The sequence below is a fragment of the Cetorhinus maximus genome, chromosome 14 (assembly GCF_964194155.1).
Source record: "Cetorhinus maximus chromosome 14, sCetMax3.hap1.1, whole genome shotgun sequence".
NCBI lineage: Eukaryota > Metazoa > Chordata > Chondrichthyes > Lamniformes > Cetorhinidae > Cetorhinus > Cetorhinus maximus.
In genome coordinates, this window is record NC_135892.1 from 88,596,390 (window position 1) to 88,618,822 (window position 22,433).

Sequence of the window (22,433 nt, forward strand, 5' to 3'; positions counted from 1 at the left end):
TGCAGAGCTTAAACCAGCCAGAGCTTGTGTGTGTGGGGCAGGGTGGGTGGGGTAAGGAGCAGGGTAGGAAGGAAATAGGGAGATGCAAGTAGCACCAACAAATAATGAAGAGACTGGGTTGGCATTTACTTGGCACAAGGTCTTTGAAAGTGGAACATTTGAGAGCACTGTTCTTCGAGTAGGGATACAATAATAATAGTTGCTAGAATTAACCAACATCTCATCTCACTTGGCATTTTGCACAAACATGAACTGCTGCTGTTTGACCAACTTCTGATCCAGTGCGAGACTTCTGGTCTGAGACTTGTACCTTATGGCCATGCAAACCCAACTTCACACACTTAAGAGAGCTTGTCACCACTATGTGGTTGGGTCTACATGCCACTCCAGTCATTACAACAGTGACTTCACTGGATGTAAAGCACTTTTGAGATGTCTAGTGGTCATGAAAATGCTATATAAATGCAAGTCTTTCTTTTTTGTACACTACATGGTTCACTTTTAATACCTTCCAAGTGACCTTGTTGATCACTGCAAACCATGTAGTAACTGTCATGTGTCACTCAAGTCCTAAGGACAAATTAAAAAAGAAAACACGAATTTTAGGCATCATATCAGGAAAGGACAATGACAATCCAGTCCCATTGACCTTGTAAAACCATTAACTTCTAAGGGCGAGTACCCAAGTGGGGAGAGCTGTCCCAGCTACAATCCATCAACAAGAATAGTATGGAGCATATCTTAGGTTTTAGATAAAGTTAAGCAGACACACAATCTATGGATCACAACAAACTCTGCAGCCCTCCCATATGCATTTATAATGGCAGTAGAGAGCCAGGCTATTAATATTGTGCACCAGAACTAGTGACTTCATAAGCCAAGCTGTCCAGTACAGCTAAGATTCTGATAGGCAATGTGAAAAATTTCCCAGATAGGTCCTATCCATAAGTCAGCTAAATCTAACATTATAACCTCCTCCCCATCATGTGAAATGATGGAAGGAATCATCAATAGTGCTGTCAAACAACACCTATTCTCCAATAACCTGCTAACTGGCACTCAGTTCATGTTCTATCATGACTAAACGACTAATTTTTCCAGGCTTCATCACAGCCTTGTTCCAGACATAAATGCAAGAATTAAATGTCACAGAAGTGAGAGTGGCGTCCTTTGATAGTAACACAACTTTCAACGGACTTGTGAGCAAAGTTATAGCTCATGGAATAACAGGACCAGTAGCAACATGGATACGAAACTGGCTGAGTGACAGCAAATAGAGGGTAGTGGTTAATGGATGCGCTTCAGGCTAAAAGGTGGTTTGTAATGGAATTCCCCAGGGGTCGGTGTTGGGATGTTGCTCATCCTGATATATATTAATAACATAGATCTTGGTGTACAGGGCACAATTTCAAAATCTGTTAATGATACAAAACTTGGAAGCATTGTGAACCGTGAAGAGGATAGAGTTTTAAAAGGACATAGACAAATTGGTGGAATAGGCGGACAGGTGGCTGATGACGTTCAGTGTGGAGAGATGAGAGGTGATTCATTTTGGTAGGAAGGACAAACACTACAAAATAAAGGGTGCAATTCTAAAGGGAGTGCAGGAGCAGAGGGACCTGGGTATATATGTGCGTAATTCATTGAAGGTGGCAGGACAGGCTGAAAGCATGGTTAATAAAGCATACAGTATTAATAAGGACACAGAGTACAAGAGCAAGGAGGTTACGTTGAACTTGTATAAGACACTTGTTCAGCCTCAGCTGGAGTACTTCGTCCAGTTCTGGGCGCCACACTTCAGAAAAGATGTGAAGGCATTGTCGAGTGCAGAGAAGATTCATGAGAATAATTCCAGGGATGAGGAACTTCAGTTATGAAGATAGACTGGACAAGTTGGGACTGTTTTCCTTGGATAAAAGGCTGAGAAGAAATTTGATACAGGTATTCAAAATAATGAGGGGTCTGGATAGAGAAGATAGGGAGAAACCATTCCCACTTGTGAAAGGATCAAGAACGAGAGGGCACAGATTGAAAGTAATTGGCAAAAAGAAGCAAAAGCAACATGGGGAAAAACTTTTCCAATGCAGCAAGTGGTTACAATTTGTAATGCACTGCCTGAGTGTGCGGTGCAGCCAGGTTCAAAGCATTCAAAAGAGAATTAGATTATCTGAAAAGGAAGAATATGCAGGGTTATGGAGAGAAGGCAGGGGAATGGCACTAGGTAAACTGCTCATTCAGAGAGCCAGCACAGACACAACAGGCCAAATGGCCTCCTTCTGCACTATAACGATTCTGTAATTCAACTATGTATGGTACCAACGAGTTCCAGAAATACTTGAGGTCAATGGGGGAGGGAGTGATTGATAAAAAAATCCATGGCTCATATTCTACTTGACACAATGGAAGATGCTTATGGTTCTCAGAAGCCTTAGCGAAGTGTCTAACAACTTAGCTGTTTCATGAATAACCTACTTTCCAATTTAAGGTTAAGAGCAGGGCTGTCCACTGACAATTCAAAAGTGTCAGATTCCATTTTTAATTCCTCCAAAAATGTAACAGAACATGCCAGCCTACAGCAGGGGATGGATAACACCCAAGTTTGATTGACACATGTGCCAAAAGTACTTCAAAGAGAAAGACAAGCCATCTTCCTTTGACCTTCAATGGTGCTGCCATTGCTAAGTACCCACCATCAACATCTTCTTATCAACACTGACCAAAAGCTTAAATCTACCTAGTTATATCAAAACTACCTAGTTATATCAGCAGCTGAGTTAGCTGTAATAAATGGTATATCCCTGGTCCCTTAAAATGTATCCATTTCACATAGGTGTGTACAGCCACAATAACATTCAAGCAGGTAAACACCATTCATAATAGAGCAGTTTTCTTGATTGGTGCTATTGTTAGTAGGTCCAATATAACAACCTCCATCACCAGTGCGCTGTGGCTCAGTTCATAGCACCCTCGCCTTTGAATCAGAGGGTTGTGGGTTCATGTCCTACTCCCGGAAAACCAAGAACTGTGAATGTACTCGAAAGAGTTACATACGAACTGTTGATAACTCGAAAGAATTACAGTGATGGCATTAAATTCCATCCAATGGCTGCAGTACATATGATCTACAGATGCAATGCAGTAACAAGTTTGACAGCATGTTCCTTGCTGTAGACTTTATCACTTATAAGGACAAGAGCAGCCATGGCATGGGAGCCATCACTTCCAAGGCTCACAACATCCTGACTTAGTCATACAATCACCATTTCTAAATTTTCCAACTAAAACCATAACACACAAGAACTAAAGTGGTTCTTGGGAAAACCCCACCACTACCTTCTCAGGTCAACTAGGGATGGGCAATAAATGCAGCCACAGTAGCACCACCCATGTCAGTGAACAAATGAATAAGTACATCCATCTGATGTTGACTGACTAGCAGAAAGGAACTTAAATACAGTTCAGAACATGCTACTTGCCTAGTTTTTAATCTTTGGGTTTTGCAAGAACAATCCTAGCTTGTACTTATTTCAACACAGACCAGAAATCCTTCAAAGTAAAGCACTGCCTCCAGAACCCACCATTCAATCATCCCAGTCCCAGGACATCACTGCAGGAGTTCCTGAGGATAGTGTCTTAGGCTCAACCATCTTCAGCTGCTTCAATGACCTTCCCTCCATCATAAGGCGAGAAATGAGAATGTTCGCTGACGATTGCACAAAGTTCAACACCATTTGAAGCTCCTCAGATACTGAAGCAGTCCTTGTCCATACGCAGCAAGACCTGGACAAGATTTAGGCTTGGGCTGATAAGTGGCAAGTAACATTTGTGTTATACAAGTGCCAGGCAATAATGATCTTCAACAAGAAAAAATCCAACAATCTGCCCTTGACATTCAATGGCACTCCCATTGCTAAATCCCCCTCTAACAACATTCGGGGGTCCCATTGACCAGAAACTGAGCTGGACTAGCAATATAAATACTGTGACTAAAAGAGGTCAGAATCTGGGAATTCTGCAGCGAGTAACTCACCTTGGACTTCTCAAAGCCTGTCCACCATCTACAAGGCACAAGTTAGGAGTATGATGGAATACTCTCCATTTGCCTGGATGAGTGCAGCTCCAACAACGTTCAAGAAGCTGAACACCATCCAGAACAAAGCAACCTACTTGACTTTAACATTCAACTCTTTCCACCACCGATGTGGCAGCAGTATTTACCATCTACAAGATGCACTGCAGCAACTCAAGGCTCCTTCAACAGAATCTCCCAAAACTGCAACCTCTACCAGCTAGAAGGATAAGGGCAGCAGATGCATGGGAACACCACCACTTGCAAGGACCCCTCCAAACCACACACCATTCTGACTTGGAACAATATCATTTTTCCTTCACTCTCGCTGGGTCAAAATCCTGGAACTCCCTAACAGCACTGTGTGTATCTACATCACATGGAATGCAAAGGTTCAAGGCAGCTGCCCACCACCACCTTTGGAAGGGCAATTAGGGATGGACAATAAATGCTAGCTTTGCCAGCAATATCCACATCCTGTGAAAGAGTAAAAAAAATTATTGGCATCCATAAGTTGGTACTCTATGTACTGATACTGTTCACATATGTAACTCTTTCTCCTGTTTCCAAGCCCATCACCTTTCCAAATCTCCACAATTGAAGCTGTGAATAATTCTGCACTGGCAACTTGCAATTTTGAAAAAAAAACAAATATTACTTATGGTTCTCAAATGGTTTATATCTACTTGGTGAAGAATGTAATGCATTTGTTCTTGAAAAATTAGGTAACAGCTAGTTAAGTACAGATACCAAAATGACATTTTAATGGACATCTATTGCTAAATCCAGAAGTTCTTTTATTCCCTTTCTGTCCCAAAGGCCTTCACCCTTAAAGCATTCATAGACTGAAAATTGGAGAGGTATGGAGGGAATGTAAATACAGTGACTGCACAGGGCAAATCAAGCCTGTAATAAGGAAGAAATTCAACATCTAAACCGATTTTTGTCCTGTGAACCAAAAATTGCATTTCTTTTCAGCTGGGAGTGCACGTGCATACACTTTTTGGGGGGCAAAGAAGAGTGAGCTGCAAACATAACGAAAAACATGTTTCCTTGGCAAGAAGGGACAATATATTAATTTCAAAACAACATTGAATAGCAGGGAGATTGGAAGATTATCCAATATAAAGGCTATGGACTGAGAGCAAAGCCACCTAAAAGTTTATCTTCTGATTACGTTAATGACATTTTTAGGAAAGCACAGCCACATTAGAAAAAAAAACTGCCAATCCAACTCCTTACCTCAAAGAGGCATTCCACGAGAGTACTGTAGATTCCAAACCTAGCAGTTCTACAAGACAGACTGAATACAGTTAGCATGTAACTCTGGTCATATTGTTATAACCAGTAATTTTAATCACTAAAACTATAGATCATTGCACATTTGTAGTTGTTGAAACAGTTAAGATGTTAGAAACGTCTCTGTATTCAGAAGTTTCATTCAATTTTACAGGAGCAGATTTCTATCCAGATTTACAATTACAAGTGAACAAGGGAGGCACACATATAAGGACAAATTCAAGTGCTATATAACTCCAGAACATTTGATCTACAATTAACAAAATGTCTAAAATCATATGGTTGACAAATTCTGATAAAAACTACACATTAACTGTTAATGTAGGCTTATAATGAATTGCATAAATATTGAAGACAGGCAAGACAATAGAATGCTTGTAAAATAAACGCAATACTTTAGGGTTTTTTTTCCTATTTATCATGCAACCTTGATCCACCATGATACTAGCCAAAATGCTGTAAATAATTTTCAAAGGTATAGTTTCAATCAATAGATATAAGAAATTATGTTTACCGTAAAACTACAATGCCAGAACATCGAGCATTGCTTGTATGAACATACAAATTAGGAGCAGGAGTAGACCATTCAGCCCCTTGACCCTGCTCTGCCATTCAATAAGATCATGGCTGATCTAATTGTGGCCTGAATTCCACATTCCTCCTACCCCTGATAACCTATGAAATAAGGGTATACTTTTAAAATGTCATAAGGATCTCTTTACAGATGCTGACTAGTCTGCTTGGTATTTCCAACATTTCACGTTTGTTTCAAGCATCAATATTATCTTATTCAAGCATCAATATTATCTCAATCAATGTGATAATTTTTTAAAGAACCCATTTGGAAGATCTATAGCAAGCTTGAAGCCATATATTTTTATTTACGAAACAATGACAAGTTACTTATCATTTTCAATTGTTTTGTAAATGGGAAGTGTATTCCAGAAATTACACAGCTCAGGTCAGAAGATAATTATTTAAAGTGAGTGTCTAATCATAAGTGCTCTTAAAGCGCTTAAAAGTGCTCAGTATCTAGAAGGATGAACACAAATCACAAACTCAATACACAGACAATCTGAATGGCCAACTGGATCTTCGATTCTAAGGAGAGAATATTTTAAATGCGAGATCAGCTAATATTTACATACAGTTCTGAAGTCGATTATAAAGTGTTACCAATTACATTTCGGAATACTATTGGAACAATATTGTGAATCGAACAAAATTACTGGGTCTTCGCTATGGAAATAGGTAACACTATAAACATCATTCCACTTTTTAAAATAAATGTTTTGCAGTATATTTAACCTCAAGATACATTCAGAGTCCCATTATCTAACAGGATTGAAAATCCCTTTTGAAATGCAAACTTTAAAATTCATTCAAACTTTTTTAAAACCTGTAGCAATTACATATCTACTAGTCACATAATAATGTAAAAATGGCTCAAGGTTATCACAAGAACTAGCTTTTTCTCTATTGCAGGTAAGAGTACAAAATATCGATAGGGTTCATTCTCGGGCAGTACATACATGATACAAACTGTAAATACAAAGTCACAATGCATTTAGCAATCCTTTATTGAAGATAACAAGGTGGTTATGATCACTGTATTGTATGAAACATCACAAATATCATACAGGGAATATACTATAGTCAGTACAGGGAAGGACCAGAGTGGACAGTCTGTGGACAATAAGAAACCACTTGTGCACTCTTCATCCCCTATCCTAAAACAACCCCATAATCTCAACAAAGGGTCAAAACACCTGTTAACATCATCTTCTTCAGGACATTTTCATTGTTGTAGCTAAAATCTAGTGAATAAATAAAAACACTGGCAATAATCATACTCTCTAGGCCAAGATTCATACCTACACAATGAACCAAACGATTGGGGAAGCTGGTTGTAGGTACCAGTGCTCAAGGGTGTATGGTAATAGGCAGCTTTCCAGCATAAGGACTTAAATGAGGGGAAAAAAACAAAGTTAGAGAAATACAAATGAATTCAATTTTATACAAATTCAATCAGCATCACTCATTAGTATGTATCAATCACGTATAAGGGCAATGAACATTCTCAACAATACACCATTAACAGACAAGCTGCATCATTTAAATCTTACAAGGCATCCATAGGAAGTGTATTGTGTACAAGTGGATACATTCATTGCTTTTTCTGCCCTCAATGCTGCTCAAATCCCCTTTCCCTCAACCATTAGCTTAAACTGAACTTTAGTACATGCACAACTCAAACTTACTCAGTAAAATCATGTTATTGCAGAAATACAAATCAAACTAAGAATCTTCAAGTACCTTAAAAGACAGCCACTCTGTACCATGCCCATTCCACAATGAATGAAAGAAAAAAAATCACTGAACAAAATTAAGAAACATATTTTGTAAAGCTTAAATTCACAATATAATATTTTAAATTGCATTTATAAATCTATGTGATCTCTAGTTTTGAAACTGTTAATGCAAACAATTCTCTTGCAAAACTATACCCCAGTTTACACAAGGCTGTCTTCTCTTTATTTCTGCTGCAAATCAATGATACTAATAGAAAACCACATGTAGAACAAAAATCACAATTTACAATATCATGTGAGAAAGGCAAATTTTATAGCGATATTTTCAACTTCTGCAATAATGAGTGGGATGTCTGAAGCAAATGGCAATTGACATAGAAGCATAAATTAATCTATTCATTTTTGTCCAAAGGTTCTGCTTAGCAAGAGCTTATAATCTACACATGCTTTAAAATCATAAGGGAACTTTACCATACATTTGCTATATTTATTGCCAAATGCAATGTTATCTTCAAGCAAGCAGTAGACAACATATACTGCATATCTGACAGCAGAGAAAACTGAGTATTTGGTAGTACAGCAGAAATTGATGTGAAGAATTACACAAAATAAATTTCTACAGCATTCTGCTCACTGCATGTTCCCTCTGGGCCTGAGATAGGTGCAGAAGCTCTCAACCTTGAACCTTGCTATCAAGTAATGCCTTATACAGCAATTTGTACATGCTCATGTCCGGTGAGTTAGATTTAAATTAACAGTACTTAGTGCATCTTCCAAATGAAACTAGAAATCCATGCACCTCAGGTACTTTATTACATCTGCTAATAGAATCACCAATCCTTCAGGCAACAAGTTGGGTACAGATGCAATCAGTAAGTCTGAGGCAGTCAACAAAATACTGTTTTACAGGAAGATGCGCAAGAGTGGCAATATTAGAATATGCAAAAAAATGAACAAATGGTGTATAATTCTAACAATTAAGTTCCTCCTGCCCTTCTGACAAAATGACTTTAAAAGAAGATCCTTTGGATTTTTAATTTCCCTTGTAGTAAATAAAAGGTGTGTGAACGAAGGTTTCTTCCATATTTCAAACCAGGAAATTCTTAGCGATTCTAGCCTATTTAACTACCAGGGGTCTTCAAGATCTGCGGAACCCTGTGAGAAACAAAATAATACTATTACACTAGCAATCTCCATCATGTGTACAGAAGTTTTGTAGATGCCTTACCTTGTTGAATATATCAAATATAAAGGAAATACAGACAAGAAAAGGGATAAAAGTTGTCTTATATATATGGAAACACAGCAGTAAACACCTACGTAGCAGGGCATGTTAGCTGGATTCTTATTAAGAAAAAAAACTAGAGAAAAGCATCCTGGTAGATCAACTTCAAAGATAACTCATCTTACATAGAAAAGTGATTACCAGCAACAATACAAATATTGTAATACACTTCTGTTTTGCAACATTTCAAATGTTATAATTTGCATATTTATATAAAATATAAATTTGATTGTAAAAATAGCCTTTCAATGTAATCACATTTTAGAAGGGACATTAAATGGTTCCTGGAAGAAAACTCAATAACACTAAAATTAATCTAGAACTATATAACATTGAATCTTGAATTGACCTAGCTCTTCATCAATCTCTGATGTCTTTTCACCTGTATGGCCAAAACATATTAAAATATGTGCAAGAAAAGAAAACATAAAATCTGTGTAAGGAGGTAGAAAACCTGAAATATTTACCCATTGAGAGTTTTTTTAAATTGTGCATTAGCACTGTTTTGATAAAGTTTACATATTGTAATCCAAGAGTGTACACATACTAACAACATAGGTGAGTACTGATTTACAACATAACTAAATTATAGGTTCAGTCTTCAAAAAAACGGAGATTTTTAATTTTCAGTAAACAGCCTTTCAGAGTGTGTTCAAGCTATTTTACTAATTGTCTGATGATTTGCCTGCTGACAACACAGTACTGTATGTTGGCAATATGATGTCTTGACCTGCACAGTCCCATTAAAATTCACCCTCTATGCAATTTCTGTGGAACATTAAAGTTATAGAAAGGTACTTTTATTTGTACACAGCATTTCAAACTCAGTGTTAGAATATAGTTAATGAGTGCAAGCTCAAGTTTTAAGTTGTCTTTTTATCAACCAAATTTTCTTCGCCAGAATTCAGAAGTTTACAGAATACACAAAATCTGAGAAAAAAAATCCATTCCATTTTAAATCTCATTCTACCACTAATCAATATACACCAGAGAATACAAATGGCACATATTTTGGAAATGTGTCATTTTCAATTTGAAAACAAATGCCCAGTTCTGCATTGATACCCAATTTCTCAACAACATTACCAGTACTTTCACACACACCTTTCCGAAACAAATTATGGTATGCAACTTCTAAAAACATTTTACCAATTCTTTATCTAAAAATAACCAACCCATTAGCTGGCCAAACATTAGCAATGTTCTTTTGGAAATTAGCCAAAATGGTTTCTTGCAGTAATATGTACATTGGCTCAGAGGATCTGTGCAGTCTCAAACAATACATAGCTGTGCATGTAAGCTAGATCATTTCCTCAACAATCTGATGGCTTTGATTATTTTAAAACAAGATGTGGAAATAGCGACATAAATGTAATGCTTGCATTAGAATCATAAGCATGTGTAAAATGGTGCACTTACTTAAAATAAGCTTAGAAAAATTGCAACTGGAATGCATTGAAATGCACAAGTTTATAATCATTTTCTGCAGTTTCTCTCTTTAAATGCAACAAATAGTGCATCCCGCAGGCAAGCCATTTACTAAACGTAAAACACAACTATCTGGTTTCACGTTTTACTTTACATATTTATTGTGGTGAAGAAAGAATATCCATATGAACATGTAATGAGCAAGTTAAACAATGGCCCAGACATACTGTAAAGCTTTATTACACATTCAAAATAGACAATCCCCTCTGGTTGAATGCTGCAAAAAAGCAAGAACATACCCACTGGAATTGTTCACAAATAACTGACATTTCCACTAAAGCATGATGGATTTATCAATGTCAAAAACATCTGTTCTCAGTCATGCATTTACTATATTTACATTCTTACAAACAAAATCGATGTGCTACAAACAGGTCTTGAAAATTAATTGTCACTGCTTGGGCTGTTATGGTGACCTGACAACAAAAATCTAAGCCACAAGCACAAAACACTTAAAAAAAAACATGCAATAGAGGTCACAAACTCATGCATTGTAATAAATTTAAACATAGTTGATACACAATGCTGGAATCATGAGCTCTTAAGGTGATTCTCATTTTTTACCACATCTTCAATCAGTTCAGTTTACATCATCAGGACGAGTCTCCTCATCAGCCCGCAACCTGGTCTCTGATTCTCTAGCAGGCATAACTGCAGTGGAAGCAGCTTGTTCGGTGGTACTTGCTTCCCCCTGGATCTGAGCTAGCCTGTAATTAGCCAGCATCTCCTCCATTAGGTGGCGGTAGTTCCCCCTATGATTAATTCTCAATTGTCTGAGTGTCTCGAGCAATTTGCCCGGTCTTGTTCCCCCTTCATCTGCTCCAGTAGGGTCCTTTTCAAGATTCAATACCCCAGTGTGAGTAACAGCCTATGATAATCTTTTGGACTATTAAATACATATAAAATTAATTCTCAAAAGGAGCTCTTGTTAGTAAATATGCATCAAAATCATAATTGTGACTTCCTTTGAATCTATACCTAAGCAACAAAAAGGCTAGCTAATTAATGTTAAGAAAGAAGTGCAATAGAATACGTAGGAATTCAGTTTTAAAGTCCTGCATTGTAGTGCCCCTTTTAATTGCTGAATAACTTCCAAAAGGTACTAACCAATATTAAAATAGGACTATGACACAATCAGGCTGATAGCACGTTAATTTATGAAATAATTTAAGTATTTTTAAAACCTGCTTACCAGTGTTGAAAACCTTTTCATCAACAATCTGTTTTCAACATGCAATAGTCCTAGCAGTATTCAGACTAAAGACAAACACAAAATGAAAATTACCATACCCCAGCAGTTTTCCCAGCCATAACCCCTTTGAGTTCTATCTAAATTAAAATGCATTTTTACTTCGATATTGTGTATTTCTGCTGAAGACATCTTAAGTGAATAAAGTAGAATTTACAGCTTTTACTCTATTTTTAAAATACTTTCCAATAAAAACTTATACAGAACTGTTACCAGTGAGAGCGAACTACTGTGTAAATCGCATTTCTCCATAAATCTGATGTGTGTTGTGAATTTGGCTTTTAGGTTGAATCACTGAACAAGTATTGATTATAAAATTTCACTACATTATTTTGATTTGTGGCATTTGTAACCTAGGTCTTTTGGAAATTACATGTTGTGCCCTTTTTTTCCCCACAGTTTTATTCTTAGAAAACACTGCAAAAATAAAAACAGGAACCAACTAAATCTAGAACCTTAAGATTAGTATTCTCTCAGTTACATAAATATGATTAATGTAGTTTCCCATTAAGTTCTACTGCAGCTACTTGAATGTCATCTTGTTCATACTAATGAGGATTTTGCTTTACAGCCTTTCCATTTGTATCAGAATAATTATTAAACTTCAACAGTAGAATGCTAAATTATAGCAAATGTATAATTATGAATAAAAGGCCACTCCTAAACCTGAGTAAGGCAATACTTTGATGCAAATGCATCTTTGCCACAGGTCTGCAAAGTTGACCCTGGCCTGCAAAATCTAAATTTAACATTAATATAGTGCTACTGAAAGACTTGTATGCGATGAGACATCAGTAACTCAAAGCAAGGCAAACAAACAATTAAGTTAAAAATATACCCTTTGACGGATATTAAGTTTTAGGGCTTATAGCATTCTGGGAAAAATATTTTAAGATGTATAATAAATACATTATATCTATTTCAAAACCATTTAGATCCATTTACTAGAAGTGCTCGAGTAGGGAATATTATTTCAACATTTATAGTTCAAATTTCAAAATGGTCTGCACCATTAAAGAAAAGCAGATTATAACAGGTAACACCAATTTTCTTTCTTTTTCCTTCACCTCTGAAATAGTACTATGTCCCATGAAAGTTTTACATTGAATTTTTTGTTCAATAAATCTTTTGAAATCAGTGGTCAATTAACATAGGCCATTGTTATCCAATGTATTAGCCACAAGCCATTGACTAATTGGGAATCCAGATGAGGCTAATTGCATTTCTGATTAGAATGTGAAAAAATGAATACTAGACAATGTCTCCCCGGTGAGCTTGTGATCTCATTACTCACATTTGCATGGTGTATGCAACCTTTGTGCATTTGTTGGTGAAATGGTAAGTTGTAAAATAAGAAACAGTATCTGAGTGTTTTTGATAGTTGTTGAGAGTGCTTCCTCAGTGTGACTGGTATAGATGTTTAAGTAAATAAACACAAAGTACATTTATCTGTAAATGATGATGCAAGATGTTTTCTAATGCATGTGGCTAAAACAGTCATCATAGTACACATATGGCTGGTCAGCAATCTCTTTTGGACAACACTGACATATGCAGCCAATGGGTAAAACAAAATCCTGAAGAGACCTAGCAGGCATTTTGTTATATAAAGTTTACATTTTCTGCTGAATTCTTATGCCCATCAAATTGATGAATGTCAGGAATGGAAACACACAAGTTTTCCACTTATGTGGCACCAATGTTAGTATTAAGCATTGCCAAACTATGTCCAATATATATCGAATAAAGTTATTCAATCATAATAATACGTATCAACCCTAACTTCAGAAGAACACTTACTACTACGCCATTATGGAATTCCCAATTCTTGCAACAGCTTCTGAATAAGATGGCCGGTTCTGTGCATTCTGTTCTAAATTCCAAACAGTTTTGGGTGAGGAACTGCACTTTCTAAAAACTGAACTAAGACTTCCCAACCACATTTCATTACAATCAAAGAACAGAAAAATTAATCCAAAAATTTTTCGAAGTTGAATTGAAAAATTAGACATAATCTAAGCGTGCCATTTAGATTTTTATTCTTTAAACCTAATTTCTACAAATTATTTTCTCTCCATACTTTACTTTCTACAACTAGGGATCTGAGTGACTTATACTTGTACTGACTGCTGGCTCTAAAATACATTAAGTGGTACCATGTCCCAGGCTTTGAATGAAGAGTAGGAAGTACAATTCAACAGCAAACTGAAAAAGATAATTTTTTTCTACCTTCCCAAAGATAGATGATTATGAACCAGAATTTGTTGACAAAAATAATGACAAGTTCATGGACCATGTTGGTATTAACTCATGAAAAAAAAACTATTTGTGACGGGTGCGAAGTACGCTGTGCACTGCGTATCACCACAATTTGCTGGACGATTTGCATTACTCCGTTGTGAGCTCCTAAGACTAGAGCTTGTCATCAACCTCCCCATGAATATTAAGAAATTACTACATTTATGCTACAAAAAAACTTATCATGCATTTTTATGGTTTAAGGATTCTATTATGGGATAATTTGTCTTTCCAATAGCTTTCCACTTTGAAACCAGTTAACAATTAAAAATTGTTCCTCACCTCCTGCATAAAGCACACAACCAGGATTCAAGTTTACTTGAGAAATTATAAAAGTAAACCCTTCAGAGAAGAAAAATGCTTTAGGGAATGCAACTAAATTATAGAACTTAAAGGAAAGTGCTGTACTAGGTGCAAATGTCTCTGACAATAGGCAAGCTAACTGGGTGACAACGCAAGAAATGTTTCTGCCTAGTAGAGATTAAGTAGAAATTTGATTTGTTGCAAATAACAATAAATTTACAAATTCCCGGTGTAAGCAGTTCCAGATTTTCATGCATTAAACTGTTTGAATCCTAGGCAGGAGGCTGTCTTGTTTGTGTGTCATATCCTATAGGCAAAAAAATTAGAATTATGCATCTTCCTGCAAGTAATTTGGTGACATTTTAATAAACTTCTGATTATTTAAAGGATGTCCATGCTAAAATTTTGGAGCTTTACTATCGAAATTCTTAAATTTCATTGGTTAAAGAGATAGACTATGCATCCCTACATTCACCAATGTCCGTTAACCTCACCATATAGTTATTAAATTGCATTCACAGCAATTTACAACGCAAAATTAATTGGAGCTGAAAGGTGAGGAAAAAACAACTCATGACATTCACCATGAGAGATCCCTGTCATGTACTGTCCAGCTTGTAGCTACGCCTACCAGGTGATCATCTGTCCTGCGCCATTCTCACACATCCACTGTGGCTCGTCTGCAACTGCTCTGTGACATCCGTCATCCAACTATGCCTGGATCGACCCCTCTTTCTACTGCCCTCCACTTTGCCCTATAGAAGAGGTCTCTGTAGCTTTTCAGCTCTGATCAAATGGCCAAAATACTGACTCCAGCAAATTCTGGGTATACATGTCTACAGCACATAAAATGAACTAAAACTCAACTAAGTTATACAACCAAGTTCAAATGCTAGGTAACTTTAGTGCTCAAATTCCATTTTGCCTGATAACATAGGGCTTAATGTAACTCAATAGCTTCTGGTATCTTGTAACCAATTCTAAATGAATCTCTGGTATAATTAAATCAAGCAGCCTAAATTCTGGAAAAAGTCAACAGACGTTCCCTTCAACACAATGCAATTTAGATGTGAAAGTTTAAGTACTCTCATCCAAATTCTTGATAGAGCGATAACAATCTAATTCATAATAGTGTGGGAAGTGAAATAAATCAGCACTAATGCAGAAGGTAGCACTTTAGCTTCAGCATGGCAAATGTCTTAGGAGCAGAATGCATGGAGTTTTGCTCTGCAGCCAACCTAAGGTATATTTGCCCCAATAATTTATGTTGCATACAGTGGGAGTCAGAAATGGAAAAGAATTCCAGTCCTCAGTAGCATTTATCTTGGTGAGCATAATTCAACAAAAAAAATGAAAGTTTAAAAAAACTATTTAATGCATTTTGCTTTATATCTTGCTTTATATTTTCAACAAATCTTCAAAGCAATGTTACTTTTAATAACTTTCTACATTTTTACTGAAGTATTGTTGAACTAATTAATTTGTGCAGGCTTACACAAATACATTTCTAAATAATTTCTTATACTCAAAAATTAAGGATTTACACCTATAGTTAGTGAATGGCACACACAGCATAGACCTGGTGGGCTGACTAGCTTATTTTTGTACTATAAAATTCTATGTAAGAGGTAAAATTGTGCCATTAGACAAGCCAACTCTACAAATTACAAGTTTTGTAATACACTAAGTTTTTGATTCAAAATCTAGCACAAAAGTATAAAAGGCAGTCAGAAATTGTTTCTTTTTTTTTGCATGACAAAAAGATATTTTCCAGAATAATTAAAAGATCATCAAGTGACACACTACTGCAAGCAAACCCATTGATTAAGTAGATTTACATAATCAAATGAAAAGCAAATATCATAGTGATCATTACATATACAATATGATAAACAACTCACTTTTAATTTGTTCAGTACAAGAATATTATGTGCATAAGAAAATAAAGCTCACCCCATCATCATCCCTGTGCGGATTCAGTCTACTATAAACAGCTTCGATCACACTGCGCCTAAAGGGATGAGAGAAACACGAACTGACAAATGTTTCTTGTTTCGATTACTTGTGAAAAAATGAAGCAATACTTAAAGTAAAACATTGTTACCTTTAATAGAACGTAGCTAAACTTGGATACAAGAGATCCATAGAATACCACCATACCTTGGATCCAAAGTGCGTTTTCGTAATACAAAGGCCCGGCTTTTGCTGTTGTAATGACTGTGAAACTGTCAGCATTCGCCATCATTACTCACTGAAATTGACAACGACTTCTGACACACACAAATGTACTGTTAAACATGGAAAACCAAAAATTGCTGTCACTGATACCTCACTCCTCCACAGGTTGTGTTGAACTCCTTGCAGATGAAAAAATCATCAAGAAGTCACTGAATTGGCATAAACTTGCACTTTTTACACTATCACTCTGGCTATAAAACCCTTGAAAAGGCTATGCTTTGTTGAATGAGGTATATCTGGGTTTCCAACTGACACAATGTTATAATTACTGTTGAACCACCTCCTTGGAAAAACAAATTTTATATTTCTGGAATGTCAAATCTCTCCATTCCATGAAAATAAGATTTTAAAAATAAAAATTAATTTTGTAAAAATGTTTGATATTTCAGCTTCTACCTTAATTCCATTTGTGTGTCCTAATTTTTATTCTGCTTTCTGTAAAATTATAAAAAGTAAATGATAAACCCAGCTCGTTACTTCCTGATTTACTTATGAGAATTCTTTAATGTGACTGGCTGCCTAGCTTTCTTGATGACATCACTGTTGCTGAACACCCGAGATCCCCTATAGCAGACGCCAGAATGAAATTAACATTAGGAAAAGTGAAATCCATGCCACAGAGCTCACTAGATCTTCCTGGACAGCTTTCTTCGGGATCAGCGCTAAGCGTAGTTACTTCACCGTTGACTGCAAAATCCGGGTCATAAAGTTAATAATCCAAGAAATCTGAAGTTTCATAGAAGTTTGTCAACCAAAACCATATAGGTTTTAAAAATTATTTTTAGTACCTGTTTAATATATTCTTCCTAAAGAGCCATTTTATTTTGTCCCATAGTCAAAGAATATCATTCAAGAAAAATTATTCAGACATTTGAAGTATTTAATGGGCTGTTTAACTTATGACTGGACGAAACTGCTGAATACAGATAATTATATAAGAGTAGGCCATTCCAGTCCCCCGAGCCTGTTCAATTCTAGCTGATCTGTACTAAGGTGTCAGACTTGGTTCAGTCCCTGAATCAGAAGGTTGTGGGTTCCGCCCCAATCCAGAGTTGAGCACATTTATCCAGGCTGACACTTCACTGTAGTACTCGGAGTGCTGTACTGTTGGAGGTGCTGTCTTTCAGCCAAATAGGCATGGAAGTTTCCATGGCACTATTCAAATTAAAGCAGCAAAGTTGTCCTGGCCAATATTTGTCAAACCAATATCACCAAAATAGTAAGATAAAAGCAAAATATTGCGGATGCTGGAAATCTAGAACAAAAACAAAAATACCTGGAAAAACTCAGGTCTGACAGCCTCTGCAGAGAGGGATACAGCTGATGTTTCAAGTCCATATGACCCTTCATCAGAACGGTTAAGGAAGACGGAAGACATGTCAGAAGAACTGTTTTTGAAAGTGGCATAATCAGAACAGATGCGACGGAGGCGAACAAACTGAGAGCATGGGATGGAGTCCTTACAGGAAGCGGGGTGAAAGGAGCTGTAGTCGAGGTAGCTGTGGGAGTCGGTAGGTTTGTAATGAATATTGGTGGACAGTCTATCACCAGAAATTGAGAGAGATCAAGGAAGGGAAGGGAAGTGTCAGTGATGGACCACGTGAAAATGATGGAGGGGTGGAAATTGGAAGCAAAATTAATACATTTTTCCAGATCCAGAGCATGAAGCAGCACCGAAGCAGTCATCGATGTACCGCAGAAAGAGTTGTGGGAGGGGGTATGAGTAGGACTGGAACAAGGAATGTTCCACATACCCCATAAAGAGACAGGCATAACTGGGGCCCATGCGGGTACCCATAGCCACACCTTTTATTTGGAGGAAGTGAGATGAGTTTAAGGAAAAATTGTTCAGTGAGAGAACAAGTTCAGCCAGACGGAGGAGAGTAGTGGTGGATGGGGATTGTTTGGGCCTCTGTTCAATGAAGAAGCGGAGAGCCCTCAGACCATCCCGGTGGGGGATGGAGGTGTAGAGGGATTGGACGTCCATGGTGAAGAGGAGGCGGTTGGGGCCAGGGAACTGGAAATTGTTGATATGATGTAGGGTGTGAAAGGAATCGCGGATGTAGGTGGGAAGAAACTGGACAAGGGGAGAGAGAATGGAGTCAAGATAGCAAGAAATGAGTTCCGTGGGGCAGGAACAGGCTGACATGATCGGTCTGCCGGGACAGTCCTGTTTGTGGATTTTAGGTAGGAGGTAGAAGCAGGCTGTCCGAGGTTGGGAGACTATAAGGTTAGAAGCTGTGGAGGGAAGATTTCCAGAGGAGATGAGGTCAGTGACAGTCCTGGAAACAATGGCTTGATGTTCAGTGGTGGGGTCATGGTCCGGGGGAGGTAGGAGGAAGTGTCTGCGAGTTGACGCTCAGCCTCTGCGAGGTAGAGGTCAGTGCGCCAGACAACAACAGCACCACACCAAAATAGATTGACTGATTATGTGTCTCCTTACTGTTTGTGGCGCCTTGCTTTGCAAGTTGCCTGCTGTTTTTCCCTACATTGCAACAGTGACTATACTTCAGAAGGACTTCACTGTGGGATATGCTGAAGTTGTGAAAAGCACTACATAAATGGAAGTCCTGAAACTAACCAACAAAAGTTGACCATCGGCTTCCAAAAAACTTATCATTCAAAGCCCTTGGCAGGTGAAAGCAAGTAGTAACTTAAGTTATACACAACATTACCTATACTTAGATATTAACATAAGTGAAGGAGAGTGTCTCAAAACCAACAACCTCAGGACCGAATCCATGCCAGGTTTCAGATCTTACCAGTTTTCAGAGGCAAAGTGATGACTGGCTTCAGCCTGATGCATATTACAACATGTCTATTCCTATGTGCTTATCCCTGCCTTATGAATCTTGTTTGGCTCTACAGTCTGGCTATTTCCTTCTGCTGTGTTGCTTCTTTTCATTCTCAGGTCATGTAAGGTATAGTTTCCATAGGTGGTTAGAGGTGCTGCTTACCTGTCAGTAACAAAGGAAACTGCCATACAGTACTTTCATTCACCAGAGATAGCTGTAGCAGGACACTAACAGTGAGACTGGCACCATGTTGTGACAAAGATTCGGGTCCAGCTGGGCCGTGTGGGTTCAAGAGGCGCTCAGACCACTCAGAGCAAGGAAATGACAGATGCATGATACTGCATGGAAGCGTTCATTTTGTTCTTCATTCTACTACTGGCCAGGGGGCACATTTGCAATTTTGCCTTCTACTGTGGATTTGTGCCTAATTAATTACCTAAAACTAGCAAAATGATAGAAATGTTTTGGGGGCTGAATGCTTAAATCATTCAACTTAATTATACACTTGTCCCCATTGTGTATCTTTGCATGGCCCACTTGAAAAAATGTCCAGTTTTCAGACATTGCCGGCTTTTGGATAGCTGGATTTGAGGTAACATACCTGTACGTAAAGCCTGGAAAGAAATGTTTAAATTTTGAAAGCATAAAATTGATGCTGCATTTCTAAGTGGGCTAGGAAGCATACTTGCAATTTTTTTCCATTAAAAGTTGTGTGTTCTGGTTAACTTTCATACATAAGTCATAGGATTTTTTTTAAAAGTTAGAAAAGTGTGGCATTTGGATTTTCAATGGACAAACCAGACCATCACTTACCCAAAAACTACCTCAAGTTACTCTCCGACATCTATTCCCTCTCTTCTCCCCAACCACCACCAGCCCCTCCCACCCCAAACATGTACCCCATTCAGATCTTATTTTTGACCTAGTTAGATAACTTGACTGCCCAGGTTAAAATTCGTTTGCATCTAATGCCAAAAATGGTTCACAAATTTCAACATCACCTTCAAAAGAAATTGCTGCTAAAAAATACTTCTGCTGCCTTCAGTACAGAGGAAGACTACTCAGAAAATGTGTATTGTAAAATGTTCTGAAGGATTTTCCCCTTGGTGATTTGGGGGCGGGGCCCGCTCGCCGAGGGGAAAATGACACGGGATGATGTCGGGAGGAACCCCCGACGTCATCCCGGTCCATTTAAATCTTCAGGAAGGCGGGTGGACAGCGAAATCTGCTGTCCGCTCGCCGATCTGTCAATGGCCAATTAAGGCCATTGACAGGCTAATCAACCTTATTAAAGACCCTGCCTGTCCAAGCTCAAACTTAAGGCTGGCAGGCAGGCCAGGAGCCCCAGCGGGCTCCAGATTATTCATGAAACTTCATCCACTGGCGGGATGAAGTTTCATGTCCGTTTTTTAAAAATTTAATAAACTTTATGAGTTTCTTATTAACATGTCCCATCTCGTGTGACATTGTCACATGAGGGGGGACATGTTAATAATTTTAATATTTCTCTATTTTTTGACTTTTCTTACCTGTCAGTAAACTCCCTGAGACAGCACTTTGCCTCAGGGAGCAGTGCGCTCTTTCGCGCGCATGTGCGAAAGAGCGCACTTTGACAGTTGGGGATTCCCCCCACCGCACAGGAGGCGCATAGCGCTTCCTGTCGGGCAGGCCGCTGGGCGGGCCTTAATTGGCCCGCCCACTCAAAATGGCAGCAGGCCCTGTTTCGGCGGTGGGGCTCAGCTGCCTGCTCGCCTACCAAGGGCAAAATTCTGCCCGTTGTTTCCACTGAAGAGTGACTAGTCTTCTTCACCTATCAAGTGTTCTGAATCTGCTTAATTACAAACAGGGAACAATCAGGCAGTCATCAGTGGCGCAACTAAATAAGCACTGACCTATATCAGCCATCCTGAAATATTCCTCCAGCAAATTCATGCGATTTACACTTTTGAAGTAGCTAAAATTGATCCCAATACTTTAGTAGCAAAACCTATTTTTGATAGCTGATCTCCGACAGCAATGCTCATTAAGTTCTTTATAAAGTTTTTTCTCCCTGTACCTAATATCGCTAATTAATGTGGTGGTCATGTGCTAACCAATCTCTAGGACATGATGGATAACACATTTTAAATATAATAATTCCAATATTACAAATGAAAAACTTTTAGCAAACAATGGAGCACGTTCATGAGACATAGAAAGTTGCATCAGATTGTGCAAAGAAAAAACACCGAGTAGGTGGAATACTTTTTCCTAAATTGTTAAATTTGAGAGTTTGAAATTTTAGGGGTGCATTGTTAGATGGGTGAACAACCATCATTACAGCTATATTTCTTTTGCTTTGGGAATCACAGAATAGTACAACACAGAAAGAAGTCTGTACTAGCTCTTTCAAAGAGTAATCCAGTTAGTCCCACTTCCCAACTCTACCCCCATTCTCTGCAATCTTTTTCGCCTTCAAAAATTTCGAATTGCCTTTTGAAGGCGATTTTTGAACCTGTATCCACATCCTATCAGGCAGAGTATTTCATATCCTAGCCACTCGTTGTAGAAAAATTATTTTCTCACATTGTCTTTGGTTCTTCTGTCAATTACTTCGAATCTGCATCTCTGGTTATTAACCCTTCAATCATTAGAAACAGTTTTTCTTTATTTATTCATTCAATATAAACCCATCATGATTTTGAACACCTCTATCAAATCTGTGAGCCTTCACTGTTCTGAGGACAGCAATCCCAGCTTCACCAGTCTACCCACATAATTCTAACCCCTCGTTCTTGGAATCATTATAGTAAATTTTTTTTGTTTCCTCTCTGAAGCCTTCAGGTCCTTCCTAAAGCTTGGTGCCAAGAACTGGATACAGTCCTCCAGCTGGGGCTGAACTAGCATTTTATAAATGTTTAGCAGAGCTTCCTGGCATTTGTACACTACGTCTCTATTTATAAAACCCAGGGTCCCATAAGCTTTTTTAATTGCTTCGTTAACCTATTCCTGCCAGCTTCAAAGATTTGTACACAAGCCCAGTTTGCTCTCTTCTTACACTCCCATTAAAATTATACCATTTAGCATGCACTATCTCTCCTCATTCTTCCTACCAAAA

At 37.9% G+C, this 22,433-nt stretch overlaps 1 protein-coding gene across 6 annotated transcripts in view; it reads right to left on the bottom strand.

The window, feature by feature from the left end:
* Positions 1-6,930: 6,930 nt before the first annotated feature.
* ppm1ba (protein phosphatase, Mg2+/Mn2+ dependent, 1Ba) overlaps positions 6,931-22,433 on the bottom strand; it is a 139,161-nt gene continuing 123,658 nt past the window's right edge. For 2 of the 6 annotated variants that reach the window (XM_078557191.1, XM_078557190.1), the window contains exons 5-6: positions 16,257-16,314; positions 10,530-11,285 (exon numbers count right to left, since the gene is read on the bottom strand). In XM_078557191.1, the coding sequence (XP_078413317.1) occupies positions 11,034-11,285; positions 16,257-16,314 (310 nt within the window). In that variant the 3' untranslated portion in view covers positions 10,530-11,033. Of the gene's footprint in view, positions 8,836-10,529; positions 11,340-11,645; positions 11,711-13,502; positions 13,576-16,256; positions 16,315-22,433 lie in introns of those variants that run through there. The other 4 variants (XR_013578714.1, XM_078557192.1, XM_078557193.1 and 1 more) reach the window with 4 other exon arrangements.